This window comes from Taurulus bubalis (assembly GCF_910589615.1).
Source record: "Taurulus bubalis genome assembly, chromosome: 3".
NCBI lineage: Eukaryota > Metazoa > Chordata > Actinopteri > Perciformes > Cottidae > Taurulus > Taurulus bubalis.
Genome location: NC_136591.1, coordinates 12457687 through 12474044, shown reverse-complemented (window position 1 = coordinate 12474044; position 16358 = coordinate 12457687). Strand labels below are relative to the sequence as shown.

General features: G+C 41.2%; 1 protein-coding gene across 3 annotated transcripts in view; it reads left to right on the top strand.

Moving 5' to 3' along the window:
• The window catches only part of nlgn2a (neuroligin 2a), a gene marked incomplete at both ends in the record, with an annotated part of 100354 nt that overhangs the window by 10731 nt on the left and 73265 nt on the right, over positions 1–16358 (top strand). Inside the window, one exon of one of the 3 annotated variants that reach the window (XM_079214688.1) lies at positions 14022–14075. The exons of the other annotated variants lie outside the window; for them this stretch is intronic. Within the exon in view, the coding sequence (XP_079070814.1) occupies positions 14022–14075 (54 nt within the window). The remainder of the gene's footprint in view (positions 1–14021; positions 14076–16358) is intronic. 3 annotated transcript variants of the gene reach the window in all.

The following is a 16358-nucleotide window of genomic DNA, read 5'->3' as shown; positions in this document are numbered from 1 at the left end:
TGCTTCAGGAACAATCAAGAGTTGTGATGTCATCATCTTTGCAGCTCCAACACCTTGAAACTTGATTGAGCACACAGATGCGTATGTGCTGATGCACACACACAAAAAAACACAATTTCACGTGTGGGGGATATTAAATGAGATAGTAAGTTATTATCTGTATTTTGCTATTACATCATCTTAACACTTTCTGAATTTCTGAATGAGTTTTCTGTGACGCTTATAGCTCTGTATAATCATAGTTAAACCCGCTCTTGCGTATTCATAAAGGTTTATTAAAATAATAATAACGCATAATAAAGCATTTTATAATAGCGTAAAGTCAAGTATCATAATTCTTTGTGATTGGCATCACTGACATTTAGTATTATAATTATCATTGTTGTTTTACGTCATAATCTTTGTTATAATGCATTATAATCAATGTGATGATAGGTTACTCTAAGTGGTTGTTGTTTGCTTTCAGTAAAGTGAAAAAATATTCTCAAATCTTTTAAAAATTAAAATATTAACTTCAATTAAAAAATAGCATGACCACTTATAATGTGGTTTGATTCCCATTAGCATTATGAATATGTATGAGTGTGTATAACTATAACAATGCAGTGCTATAAACAGATTACAACGCATTATAAGTATGTTTATAATGTATAATAAACTCGGGTCTTACATGTAACTCATCTGTTTGCTTGTTTTTTCGACTTTGTCCTCAAATTGTTCTGCAGTGCCAGGTCAAAAGTGTATAGTCAGTGGTCACTAACCAAGAATTACCATCAAGTAATGCGCAGTCAGTCGGCCATCTTGGGTTCATTCGCCGCGTGCTGTGTTTTCACGTGAGGCAGAACAGGCAGAAAAAACAAAAAGAGCAGCAGCATGCACTCCACACTGATGTCGGCTCACATTTCAGCACCATGGACAGTGCCAGAAGAGACACATGTGCACACAACCAAATCACATTTAGAGCAGGAGTCTCTGTTGCTCCCGCTCAAGGCTGTGTCTGTTCTGTCATTCACTGCTCACTACTCACTGTTTAGGAACTCCAATGAGAAAGTAAACCATTTGGGAAACTACTCATCTAGCCGTGGCTTAAATTCCCCTTGCATCACTTGTACAGTACTTGTCTCGGCTGTGCAAGGCGATTAACTGTGTTTCTTATACTTCCTTCACCCCTCACTTTGGGGGTGAATTACTGGAAGATGTTACCTCTGCTGGATTCAAATACACCACTTTTGGCTTTATTCTGTCTCCAACTGGTAGAGTTACGCATTATGTGACAAGGTGTTGTAGGTGAACATTTCAGTGCATGAGACAATAGGGTTAGGAGCCCCAGCCTATTATATTATTCATATCATAAGTATTATATTTCTCTTTATACATTCAGAAAACAGGACTAAATGGGCGAACAAATAGATAAAAGCTGGATCAAAAGTTCATTCATGTAGTCAATCTAAAGTGAATTCATGGTGACTATCAGTCAAACAATGTTAATTGCCACTCCAGTTATACAAGTACAACGTGTGAAATGCTTTCGCCGAGAGAGGCTCCGTAAACGGATACAAATAGATAGTAAATATAAAAAGACATATCAAATCAACACAATATAAGGAGCCATCAAAATATCCTTTTGAGAAAAACAACAAGTCCAACAAATTAGGTCTGATTTAGTGTGTTATCTAAAAGCTAAAGTAATTGGCCGTTCAGTTTAAAAGCTTTAAAAGGTGTAGGGGTTTAAAAAATCTCAAAGAACTCCCTAGCCGGCCGCAGCCCAACAGACAAGAAAAAATGAGCCATATTTTCAGAGCACTTCAACGGTTAGTCATGGGATTCCACAGGGATATGAGCAATGTTTTTTTTACCCATAAGGCACTAGATCTATTAAAAGTGATTTGCTGTTATTGAAATATCCAATCAGTGGTACACCACTTGATTTTACAGTAAATGCAACAGCTCCAGGTTTGGTCTCCCGCGGTGACACAACTGATTACAGGGGGGGGCTTGAAAGAGAGATGGCAATTGAACTGTCCAAAAGCATTAAAATAACACGCTCTCTGTTATATCCCTGTAGTCAGTTCCTGCCTTATTTCCCGAGAGCCTCCTTTATTTTGGCATTCAAGTTGAACAGGATTTCCATCCCATTTGAGAAGACCTTAGTGGGACAAATTGGTGTGACTAGAAATCTCTCCGGATTTCATAACTCTATGATTGCAGGCATAATTCAGTGTGGACCTCCCCTCCCCCCTAATAGAATCTGCACAGCTGGCACACACAAGGAGCAGGGACAGTTGAAAAGCCACAAGAAGACACAAAGAAAGAGAAAATGGGCATGTGTCTGCATCTCGGTGTCGCTCCCGGGCATTTGACCTAAATTAGTCCCTGTGCTCCGTCTTGGCACTCCCTCAGTGTTCTACTCTGTCAGCATTAGGAGCCTCATCCGCTCCCTGGTCAGTAATGTCCCAGTGCTACGGCCCCGCGGTAGAATGAGCTCTTACAAGGCCGGCCTGAGAGGAGGAGATGGACTTAGATGGAGGCGGGGAGGGAAGATGGCGAAGGGTCAGCTCCCAAAACAAGCTCTGTGTTCAACTCTTTGTGTCCGTGCTCAAAACATATGCAGCTCTCTCATGCTGGTGTACTGCTGTTTCCACAGCAGACACTGTGCAACAATAGCATTTTTAGTGCACCAATTTACAGTGACAGTGTGCAGCTTGGTGGCATCTATTGGTTTGGTTTCAGATTGCGATCAGCTGAATACCCCTCCACTCACTCACTCCCTTTCTAAGATTGCGGTCTTGCTCATGAGCCATCCTCACCTTAACTACACTACATCAGGCAACAAAGGCCTATCATACCATGGCAGACTCTGTGAAGCTCCGTTTGTAGATATGACAGGCTCATTTTAAGCCAACAAAACACAATGATTCTTCTTTTTCAGGTGATTACACTCAAAAGCAAACACCTTTGTGGATATTCTATTCCCTTTCTGCCAATAGATCCCTCTAAATGCTGTACACTGGGCCTTAGACTGAGAAAAGACGAAGAGGAGAAGGAGGAGGGAGGAGGAGGAGGGGAGGAAGGGGGGGAGGAGGAGGAGGAGGAGGAGGAGGAGGAGGAGCAGGGGGAGGATAAAGGGGTCGAGCAGAGAAGACCTCTGTGTTGCATGTAATGGAAGCTGCTTTGGTGTTTAAGCGGCATGAGGAGTTCAAAGCCCACATGGACAGATAAACAGGGAAGTGATCTCAGATCACACTGGAAGGGTATTGCACAGATCATCAACAGGCCTTTGTTTAGGGCAGAAACAGCCTGGAGGGTTGAACGACTCTTCAAACACGCAAACGCAGATTGGCTCCTTTGTGCTTTTCCTGGACAAAGGCGAGAGGAACCAACATACCGCAGAGATTACCTCAGAGATGAAATACTACACGAAATGGCAACAGAGCAGCTGAGCTGTCGGCATTTTGATAGCATAACCTTCCCGCCATCTTTTTCCTGTTTTCCTGTTTCCCCGTTACCTCCGCCTGCTTCCCCATATGTCAAGACAACATAAAGACTCTTCGCTCCTCAAAGGTTAGCCCAATAAAGAACGCGCACAGCTCCACAGACAAAACTGCAAATGTCAAAATGGTTAACGGGAAGGCTTTCCAGTTATCTTTTACACGAGGAGACAAACAACGGGCGCTGTTCTGACAGACCCAGGGTATCATGGGAGATGGACTAATCTATCACCCTCTCCGGAGCAGAGGGAACCACGTGATCCAGATGTGGAATGGACTGGCTCCGTAAATTGAGGGGCTTGCATTTACGAATATGCATGTTGCAAATAATTAAATTAAATTTAGACTTTTAACCATAAGACCCTCTGGATCACACAAGTCAGAAACAATCTTTATCTGCATCTGTGCAAAAATACTCAGAATGAACGGACGAACAAATTTAAAATTAAAATGCTAAATTCTGCTTTCAAATGTTGATTTTGCATTTGAATGTCTACATTATGAAAGAGGCTTCGAGGCTTCCAGCTATTCAGTACAGCCCTTAGTCGCTTGTTGTTGGACTCTCAGGACTCAAACGGTTAGAAAAATACAAATATAATACACTCTCATAGTGTCCAGTGGAAGATAGAGCAGACGTGCATTTACCTGACGTCGTCAAGGGTTACCGCCCTTGGAGACCAGTCACACACATGCACAACACTGACCTAGTGTATAAATCGATGTGCTGAAAAAGGGGGGGTGTTTTTCATTAAAAGTTGAGCGGCGATAACACTGGGGACTCAACATGACATATGCAGTAGTGTAACGATTGGATTTTTCTTTTCTTTATTTGGCCACCTTATGAAAAGTTAATGGAGCTCACAATCTCCTGTGCTGATTGAAAGGAGCCAGGCTGGATGGAGTCTGAGAGGTGGTCGGTAATCCTATGTTCATTTTAAAACGACTGCATTGTCTCGCAGTAATTCTGTGGTAAGTGCAGAACAATCCGGATTCTAACTGGAATCTAAACTCTAAAGCACACATTTGTACACATAGCGCATGCATGAACGCATGAGCAGATAAGCCTACGTGTGTGTGTGTGTGTGTGTGTGTGTGTGTGTCTACATGGGGAGCAAATGGCTTTAACCTTCATGCCTACTCGATCACCACCGCTCCGTAAATGTCACAACGTCTGCCTCGCCGCCACTCTCTACATCGATGTTTACCTCTTCATCTCTTTTGAGCTGTCATCTCTTTATCTTTTTATATTTTATCTTTTTTCATTTTTGTTGTTGCCTGTAAACCTCTCTTTATTTTTGCTCCCCTGCAATGCAACACCTTTCACCTTTTATTTCCCATCTCCTTCTCCTGCTTCCTAACGTTCTCCTCCAGTGGTTTTGCCCACTTTTAAAGCAGCTGTTGCTAACTTATATCAGAGTAACCTTTTATTTATTTTTTATCATATTTGGTTTGATTGCCATTATTGTAACAGTAGCACATGAGACAGATCCCTTCTCTTCTGCTCCGGCCGAAAAAAAAAAAAAAAAAATCATAGTCGAGGAGTCCTTGATGGCTGACTGACGCAGCTGCTGCCTGAGTTTGTGAACTCCGATCGAACTGTCTTTTCACTGTGTTGCCAATTTCCGCGCCTCAAACATTTTTGGGAAACATGCCTTTCGTGTGCGGTTTAGCTGTAAAAGGTTTTGTGACCTGGAAGTGAAGTTTGATGATTGCAGGAGAGCTAAAAATAAAATAAAAACAAGCTTTCTCATTAGCAGCGACCGGCTCTTGATTAAAAATGATCGGCGCTCCCTACGTAGTTCACGAGCAGCGACATAACAGCTGCATTAGAGGCTCGGCGGGTCTGATCGGGTGTTTTTGTAAATGCCATGAGGAGCGCTAAAAGGAGGAAGAGGAACCTGATTGAGGAACATATGACAAAAAGACCAACTGTAGCTTGCAACTCTTTCTCCCGCCTTGTTTTCCTTCCTATTCCTCTACCGTTAGAAATACAGACTTTTCTTCTCTCCCCTCCCACACATGAACTTTTCTCCCTTCATTTTTCTCCTTCCCCCCGAACCTTGATACCTGTACAAATGACAGATTCCTTTCCATAGCACAAACAGCTTTTCTCTCTCTCGCTCTCTCAGCCTTGTCCAATCACATTACTTAAAAAAAAGGGTACGTCAGCATAACCTACGTGTCCTTGTCCCCTCCATCCTTCTCCTTTTCCATTTCTTTCTATTTAATTCTCGCCCATCAGCCAAGTTTGAATGATACTTCTCAGGCTCTCAGTCTGAGAGAATGAGGGCACCAGGAGAATGAAAATTGAGAGAGGGAAAAATGGCAGATGAAAAAAGGCAGTGTGGGGTGGGTCGGGTGGAGGGAGTGACAGAAGTGGGGAAAAAGGAAACGAGAGAAGAAGTAAAAAGATAAATTGTCAGACAGAAAGAGCAGGAGAGAAAGAGGTCGAGAGACTCCCGGCGGAATCATTGTGGCAGTAACACGTGTACCAAGCGATTGAGATTTAGTCCGACACACAGGCTGTGAGCATCTGAATGAGTCGCACATCCGCTGAAGACAGTGTTTCAATGAAAAACACCGTTTATATTACTCGATATGACGCCGTGCCAGTCAGAGAGAGCCGGCTGTCAAACTCTGTATGTTGCATCTGGAAAAAGTCAGCACATTCAGTATGTACATGGATCAACTACAGCGCACAGTCGGCTGCTGTTACTAAAGAGTCCTTCTGATCAGAGGCAAAGAAAAAGAAAAGAAAAGTCAAATATAACATGACCGTAATAGAATGATACTGTATCTTATGACTTACCGAGGGCCGAGGGAAGGAAATGCACTTAAAGTATTTGTTAGATTTCAAGGATTCATACATTGTAGTGAGAAACAGTGGGCGGGAAATGTAGCTTTACAGGAACACTCTTTAACTTTTAATGAAATATACCCATGTACGTAAAGTATTTGACTTCTTAAACACAATACCTCCGCTATGTCTGTCCACGTGTTCATTTCGGGAACGCCTCGAGGGAATTTTTTTCAGATTTGGCACAAACTTCCCCTGAACGGACTGAGCTGAATTTGGTGGTCAAAGGTCACCGTGACCTCAGAAAACACCTTTTTTGTTGGTCATAACTCAAGAATTCATGTGACAATAGTCAAATCATCAAATGATAAAATGATGGATGTCAATCGGCAATGAAAGACTTGAGATCATGTCATACTATATGATTATGAAATTTATACTCGCACTGCTCGGGTTCCTTTGCTGTAAGTACATGCCAGTGCTTTTAGATCTATAATGTCCCCTGGATGAGGCTACATCTCTCTAATAAATATGTATTTACATTTACGTTTGAAGGAAGAAAACTGTCAAACAGACATCGAAGGGAAAATATACTTTTTGAATATTCATCTTTGGGCAGTTATCAATAAATATATGCTTTTTGTTGCTCGAAATTAGCGACAGAATCTACAGAAATGTTCCCTTTTCTGTTTCAGTCTCGCCTCTCCAGAAACACATTCAAATTACAGCCTTTAGCTGTTATTTAATCCCAGATAGTTTGCGCCTCAAAAGGAACCCTTGTGGTGTATTAATACCTCCAAAACATTTGCAGTACCTTCCACGCATATTAAATGTCTCCTTATTTAAGTGCGCACTCTCAAGAGAAGAATGTGGAATGAGATTAAAGCGCTCCGAAGCCCGCTCAGCCGCGACACATCTAATTCTCATAGCCCCCAAAACAAGGAGGGAAACAATGTTTTAAATTAGTGCAGCATAATAAAGTTGGTGTGGAAAATATAGATGTGACCGACTTTTCCATGCAATTCTTTTCTTTTCCTTTTTAAACTTACAAAAATGGCAAAACGAGAGCCCAAACTGCAGTCTGGCCACACGAGGCAGAACAGGAAGTCTAAACTTGTGAGTCCATCAGCTGCTCCCTCCCCTTCACGCCTTCGTTACCCTCTTGCACACTGCTGGAACAAGCCAGGATGCCATCATGACTGTATGATTTGTCTTCGTCCCGTAACATTGAAGCCCCCTCAGAGGCCTATTATTCACCATATTCACCTAATGCTGCCACGGGGCGAGGTTACTGCGTATTGATCGAGACGGACAAGCGGTAGGAAGTCCTTGTACGAAGTTGCGTGACTCTGTAGCAGAACAGAGGATGTCCTATCAGCAGATCGAAAAGAACGGAGGGCTATACACGTAGCTTCTCGAGCTTCAAATTGATGCATTATACAGCTCCATATTTCTTTTAGTGCCACGTGCTCGCGAGGTTTTCCCACTTTATATTCTCTAACGCTGCCTGATAAACAGCCAGGCAAATCGCGTGATTTAATTGAGGGAACTGAATTGAGAGTTGATGATACAAGGGCACCAGATTGTGACGGGACACTAATGACGACTGTATTAATCCAATTTAGAGTGTTTTCTGAAGGGTGAGGTTGTCACGTCACCCAGTCGGGACAGAAGCGCCCTCTTTTTACAGTTTACCTGTGACACGCACACACACACACACACACACACACACGTGTGCACACACACACATGCACTCGTGCAGAAAATGGCACTGAGTTATTCGCCGCGTTTCGGCTGCCATATTTTCGCTGTAGGACAATGTCCCCATCTCGTCTCTCTCTCTTGTTCGCTCACACACACTCACAGTCCCATATACAAGCGCCCATCATTCAGGGCCGACGCTCACTCACAAGCTGTCAGACTCGGTTCCATTTCCTCGTACATCATGTCGGACTGGCACACATTGCCTAAATGAGCTACTCAACACCTACTTACTCTTGTGCCGGCACACACAAACACACACTCGCTCATATCCATAGACAAAGTGATAAGCCTCTTTCTTTGTGCGGGCTACTGTCTGCCTCAATCCTCACAATGCTCCCAAATGACAGGTATTAAAATGGTGATGTAGACGTAAAACAAAAACAAGTATACATACTGTATATTGGACAATGCTGAGTCTATTATCTATACTGAATAGGGCTGGATGATAAGGTTTCAGATCAATCTCAAATATTGTATTAAATTCAAAAATGTGAAATTCAGTTGCAGCGTAGCAAACACTCTCTCGCTCTTATATATATATATATATATATATATATATATATATATATATATATATATATATATATATATATAATGTATGTACACTGCTGTTTGACAGAGACTACAAATGTGTGACTACAATTTAAATAGTTTTGGGCCCAAAATATGAATAATTAAATGATTCAAAGTTGAGTGTTACATGACGGGATAATAATGTTTGAAAACATTTTCCCACCAAATACTACACTTTTTGAATTGTAGTTGTTTTTATGTGACTCATGACTATTCTGCAAACCCTTCACACAAAACAGCATCTATTTGTGAAGAGCATTTTCTGCAACCTAAAAGCGTGAAAGAGGATTCAAACCTATAAGAATAGTTATTTATGCACTATTGTATATCCACCCACCATCCCACCAGCAGACTCTCATCACTCATGCAAATTATGGTAAATGGGTTCCTCCAGTTGTAGACGAACATGCCAACGGATAAAGAAGTGGCGACATACCATCCTATAAAAATGTCAATGTCTCCGGGAAAAAAAATGTAACCCATTATTTTTTCAATTCAAGGACATTATGTAAAATAAATACGTGCAACAGCAACAATTTGAGCAATGTAAGTCCCTTGTGGGACCCAGACACCTGCAAACATAACCCCACTATCTAACATGACGCCGTAATTATAGGTCTAATTAGTCTACATCTGGAAAGAACTCCTTTAATCTATTAAACCATACAGGAATGGTATTGCATTTCATCTACACATCAAACAAAAGCCACTTGGCACTGACCCAATAAACCACCAGGTAGACAGCGGCTACATTTTAATTCCTTTATTTTATAATGTGCATAAATACTCTCAGCCGGTAATAGAGATGTGTTTATTTTTGGGCAAATCCTAAATTTAAATAACTCAAGCACTAAATATTTAACTTTCTTCTGAGCCAAGAGGACAACATTTAAGGCCACTACCCTAATATTTAAGTTAAACAAATAGTTACCAAAAAAATGTACGGCATAAAAGCACTTAAGGACTATCAAAAACATTTACTAGAGCATAGGACTCTTTACTAAATTATCTTTGAAAACAGGCCAATTTTGCCAAAAAATGAACTAAATCACCACACATAGTGATCAGATTCTGCTTTTATTATCCCGCAGAGGGAAATTCAAGCCACCGTATGAAGGCACTTCATGTTGCATTTACTTCATATTGTCATCCATAAGAGAATAATCACAGAGTGAGCAACTAGTTGTTGTGATTGAGCGTTGCCACCGTGCGTACACTTGAGTGCACGGCGGCAAAAGGAACAAACGTCGCCTGCCTTTCCCCCTCGATGCCGGACACAGCTAAACCGACACAGTTCAATAGGCGCGTTCACGCAAACCACGTTGAGCATCGATTATCCTTTGTGTCGTCTTATCGCTTTTACACACACACACACACACACACACACACACACACACACACACACACACACACACACACACACACACACACACACCTCTTGCATTCCGGGCCCTGTGCTGGATGTCTGTTTTGCATGTGCACGGTAGTACGGACGCGTGAGGGCGTGACGATGCACGCGGGGCCTTCGGGAGAAGTGGAGCCAAAGTGAAGCCTTACGTAACCGGCTTAAAAGTGAGCCGCAAGTCGGCCGGCAACACAGGCAGCAAGAAGGGAGGGAGGGAGAGAGAGAGGGGGGAGGGAGAGAGAGAACAACTTTTAGGTGTATAATACTCTTGCTTCTCTTGTGCATGTAGCACAGGGGATTGGTTACGACATACGGGGAAATGAACACGCTTCAAACAACCGCTTCACTCTAATTAGTCTTTTTTTGTTCCAAAAAACGGTTGTGCTTGGTGTCCTCTTCTATTTTTAGACATGTGCTGAAATGTACTACTACTGCTGTCTATTCTTCATTATTGTATTCGCTGTTATTTTTGTCATCAAAAGACAAGTGTGTGTGAGTGTGTATGTGCTTCCTCAGCACCTTTGATTGCAAAATGTTCCAGAAAAAGCAGCTATTTCTTCTTTTTTTCTTTCTCTCCTTCACACTGCTCGGCTCCTCGCCCACTCATTGCGAAAAGATGTCAATCAAGCTCGTCTTCACTCTCTTCCTCAGCATGTTGTCGGGCCCGTAATGATTGCTTGATTTTCTGCTGTCCCCAATTTTGTCATATTCCCCTCCCCCCCAAAAAATGTTTGTGATGTCTCGTTTTTCTTCGATGGGCAACTGACTGTTTAAACCTCTTCATCACTTGACAAACTTTTTCAGTGAAGAGTTCTGATGTTGTGCCGCAAGTGTTGCATAAATCATATGTCATAATTTCGCCTAGAAACTGTCTTTCCGCATTATCTTAAAAAGGGAAAGACAGTATTAGTCCCTATTTCTATGTATCTGTTTGAGAGAAAAATCCAAACTCAAGGTCCACTTACTCGCTCCTTCACGGCTTTCAGCTCCATCCCACCTTCCTCAGTGGAACGAGTTCGCTCGGTTCTTCGTCGCTGAGGGAAAACGTTCCAGGAAGAGCAAGTAAGAGGACCCTGAGTTCAGAAAACAGCTGTTTCCAAGGACAATAACCAACTTCAGGTGGTGAAATGCGACTGAAAAATACCGTAAACCTTCGCTTTACGCTCTGAAGCCACAACTATTATTGACGTCTGCTTTCAGGTTTTTTTAATCCCAGAAAATATTGTAATCTTCAGTTTATAGGTTGGAAATAAATATATTGTATCTTATACTCAATGTCATAAATATTACCTTTCAGAGTCATTCCTAAACCCATCAGCCATCACAAGTCAAATGTGACGCAGAGCTTTTTTGAGGGGATCCATGGATGGCAGTGTTAAACCTGAAACGTCTCATTAACCTTTGTCCGGATTGCCACGATATTTTGAACATTCACGGTCTCCAGAGGATGAGCCCTGATGACGTTGATGATGCCCTGACCAGGCATCATCCAGCAGGTCAAATGTATCACGTGCAACGTCCACCCGAACATTCACGCTTCCCGGACGATGCATCCGTGTGGTGATGGAACGAATGGCATTCCCATCAGCCTCCACTGTACTTTGTGTTTATCACGCTCAACGAAGATGGTGAAAATAGGTTCCCATGTTAGCCCAACCACACCTGGGATGGCGAACCCTAGTCTCTGGCAGTGTTATGTTCTGTACTCCCATTTTACCCCAACCAAGAATATAACACTTCATGGATTGGAAAACCTTGCCAGTGTAAACAAATATAATAATTGAAATTTCTACTTGACACATTTGGAATAACCATTCATACATTGGAGAGGACGGGTCGGCTAGTTGCCCAAATACCAAAGGACAACACAGGAAAAGAAAACATCTTGCAACACCAATGGACTCAAGAAGAGGCTCTACTGGAAAACACCAAATCTCAACTCAAGCTTGGGTTGATGGTGTTGGCAAAAAATCTTCTATCACGATATAATGCGTGTTTTTTGTGTGGTAATTCAATAGATGAAGAGTCTCTGTGAAATGACCACATGGTTTTGGAGACTCTTGTATGAATTTTGTAAAATCTGATTATTTTCACATTTAATTAAGAACTTTAATGCAAAAATAATCAGATTTCCGTTTAAGTCCCTTTGTTGTTGTCAATTTAGACGACGTAAATTGTGTATCACGATGTCTGGATATATGATTTCATCTCACCGAGATTCCGATTAATGATCCTATTGAATTATCGCCCAGCCCCATCCACACCTGGGTTGTGTTCTTCATGCCTTAAATTACATCCCAGTTGGATTTTGTTTATTTTGGGAATTGATGTAACATTTTGTTATGTGTACTTTTTATTTAAAACATGTCCGTGTGTGAAGCGCTGCCTCCTGCCTGCTGGACGTCCACGTGTCTCATTCTATGGAGGACCGGCACATATTCAGTCTTGTCATCCTATGCTTTTAACCATTTTCTCCTCAACACCCCGATGAGCAGCAGACTCTTCCAGGAAGCCACTTAGTGTGATAGGAGTGACTTTTCTTTCACAGATTCATCTGAATAAAATCCAGTTTTCTTGCCAAACCTCAAAGTTCCCAAAGTTGATTCACAAGATGAAAGCGCGAGCGATGAAAGGTGAAAAGTACTTTCTCTCTGAAAGCTAAGGTGAAGAGTATGTTCTTGCAACATTCTTCTTGTGAAAGATGAGGTGAACGGTGCACATAAATGGTCTTTGTTTGTGTCTCTTCTGTGACATCCGGACACGAATGAAGCGTACTGTACATGGAAAACAATGACAACCGCAGGGACGATAAAACAAGACCGAGATCAAAGCCCATTTTGTATTTGTCCGCCCCTAAACACCTCACTTCCTGCTAATGACTGTATGAGAAGAAGCAGTCGGAGGGTTGATGACACAGAAACATATAAATACATGATGATGGAAGAAAGACAGGAGGAGGTTATTTTCCCTCTCTCCTCCTCTCTCTCTCTCTCTCTCTCTCTCTCTCTCTCTCTCTCTCTCTCTCTCTCTCTGTCGTCTCTTCTTTCTCTTTTAATTTACAAAAAAAACAGCCAGTGGGCAGAAAGGGATCACATGACGTTCACCTTTTACCTGAAACTTGTCTGCGCAATTAGCGCCGCACTAACTCGTCATTTCAAATTGATACGCTGCTGTTGTGCTATGTCATTATTTAGCACTAAATAATGCCAAAACACACACACACACACACACACTCGGAAACACAGAAGCACCTGTGCCCTGTTTAATCTGTTTAACATGCCGTTTGCCGTTACAGGGTCACTGTGTGTGTCTCTGTGTTCACTGTGTCAGTCTGAACCGGTCTGACTTTGTGCGACTTCCCTTTGCATTTCCTCTGTGTGTGCTTTTACAGCCGAAAGGTTGCCATTGAGATTTTGGGGTTTGAGGCATCAGGACCCGAATGAACCCTGCTGTTCTTCCTATAGGTGTCCTCTTCTTTGCCTGTTCTTTTTTTTCTTTTTCTTTTAAAAAGAAAAAGAAAATCTGTCGTTTTTCTGGTCACATGGTGGGAGGGAAAGGCTGGGTACTGTTCTTCAAACCACAGAGGCCTTATTTTTCCTCATTACCTTTACCCCCACCCCTTTTCACCAACTCCCCCCACCCAGCTCCCGAGAAAAAATTAGGCTCAGGGAACAAACAAGGTTTAAGGGGAAGAGAAAAAGACCGTTTTTCTTCTGCAGGGGGAGAGAAGAAAATCCCAAAACCAGCTTTCTTTGATCTTGTGTCTTTTCTTGTGATAAATCTGTGTCTGTGATGCCTTTTGTTTTTGCTTTTGTAGTCTTTTTAAAGACAAAAAAACACAAAACAATAAGCAACCATGAACTCCTGCTGATTTGTCCTTTTTGCTCTTTCTTCTTTTCTTTTTTTGATATTTCTTTTTTTTTTCGTTTTTTGCCAGTAATCTTTTTTGAATTTTGTCTTTTCTCTTTTTCCCCCCTTTTTTTCTTAACCCTAGGTCCGCTCACAAAAAAAACTGATGAATCTTCAATGAACAAGCCTCGAGACGAAGGTATTTTTGTTGCATGTTTTTCCTTTTTTCTTGTTTTGAAGTCTTTTTGGGGGCTGTGTACACATAGAGTGGAACGCACACACACAAGTCAAACATCTCTTGGGTGGGACTTTGGATATGAGATGCATACCGATGTGTTGGTGTAAGTGTATGTGCTGACCGTTGCTGACTTTTTCCTATGCAAATCCTAGCCTTATAATAATAATAATAATAATAATAACAACAATAATAATAGCCCTATATAATGCCAATGGAACCCAGAGACCCTTCATTATTCAATCATCCTGCAGGCAGTAGTTTGTGTTTTCTAGGTCGTCATCTGGCTCTCAAACTAAAGAGAGCCCCGGACATCATCATCTCCACCGTGCCCTTGAAACGCATTGGCCAACTAACAGCATTGTCCCAGCGCAACAAAGCACCGATTGAGACGAGCTTACACAATGAGGTGCATTATTATCGCGCCTCAAGCCCAGGCTCAAGGATGAAATTGCTATTGAGTAAGGACCTACACAAATATTAAGCTAGTCTCATTCCAAGTCAAGATCAAATCAAGCAAGGAAGAAAAAAAATAAAAAATTGGAGACGTCCAAGGACGTTTGGGTCCGACTTTGGGAGATTACACCGTGGAGGTGATTTTATCTGCACTCTCACCCTCCTCCCCTCTCCCCGTCCTTCCTTGTTCTTTCGGACTTGTTTCTTGGAGAAAAAGATAACTGATGATATTTTTATACATATTTCTCTTCATGCTATTTCGAGGGGGTTGTGCGGTTGAGTCTTTCTCCTTTTTTTCTTCTTTTTTCTTCTTCTTGCTCCGTGATGCTCTTTGATTTGGGGTCTTTTTTGAAGTTGGGAGTCGGAGGAAGTTTGACACAAGGATTTTCTTGGTGATCAAACGCGGCGGCACAGACGCAACTTCTTTTCCAGCTGCCGCAGTCAGCAAGCATTTAGAAAAACAGCCGAGGCCAGTCAAGAGGCTCTCAACCTTCCTCTAAATGTTCACTCCATCCCTCATCACGATGTGCAATTAACATCGGGAACCGGAGATCTCAATTCACTAACTCGGCAACAAAATCCCAAACCGGGAGTCATCTGAGGTCAAAGTGGAAAACTGGAGTCAGTCACTGAGTAGAGACCAAAATGAGTCATTCGCAGATACTTAATAAAATAAGATAATCATTTATTAGTACCGGAATAAGGAAATTTACAATAATAAAATGTGTTTATAATATATATATATATATATATATATATATATATATATATATATATATATATATATATATATATATATATAATATGTGTCTTGCTGACAAACAGATAGCTTGTACAACAAAATATAAACACATGCATTGTCAATAAAAAGGGAGATAATCTCCTTTTCACTGGACAGGTACTGGGAATTACGTTAAATTGTTAGGATTATAACATTTTCTTCTCATTTTCTTCAATTATATATATATACATATATATATAATTTGGGTATAACTTTTCATTACAACTTTGTAACAACGTGGTAATAGTGGGGTAATAGTTTGATAATAAAGATGTGATATTTTAAGTAATACAATGCAATAACCAGGTAATAACTTGGTATTAACAATGTGTGTATCTGGGTAATATTAGACTGAAACTGATGTTACCATAATTCATTATGTACATCTTACATAAATAGTTATATAAGATAGCAACGAGTCAAAACAATCTGGGAACCTGCAACCACAGAAATGATTATATCTGTGAAATAGTTGGTCATACAAAAATGGTAATGTGGTGACATTAATGGGATAATAAACCATGTTTTTATCAGCTTAATCATTTCAAAATTTGTAATTCCCACGTTGTAATGCTAAAGTGCATGCTACCTTATGTTTCAAACATCCCCCTTTTTGTTTCAAGGGAATATTGTCCAAATCAAATGTTTATTGCTGTAACTTTGCAGTAGTGTTCTGTGTATTAACCATTAATCAGCGCTGCAAATTGCTAAACTACCAGTTTCAATAATTAATACAACTCCATACGTTATGGTCTAAACCTTCCCCACTCACCAGGATAGAATTCCGTGGATAAATACTTAACCCCTCCATGTCATTCAATATATTTGACAATATTTTGCCTAAAAAGAGTCCAATGTACAGTTCCCCTCCACTCATAAAATATGCTTGGCTTATCCGTACTTCTCTTGCCTGTTTGAGCTCCACTGTGCTTAATGATTGATGTGCAGAGACACCAGAAGGCTGTTTTCACATTCATCTGCTGCTGCAGGGGAGCGTTTCTCTGAGATTA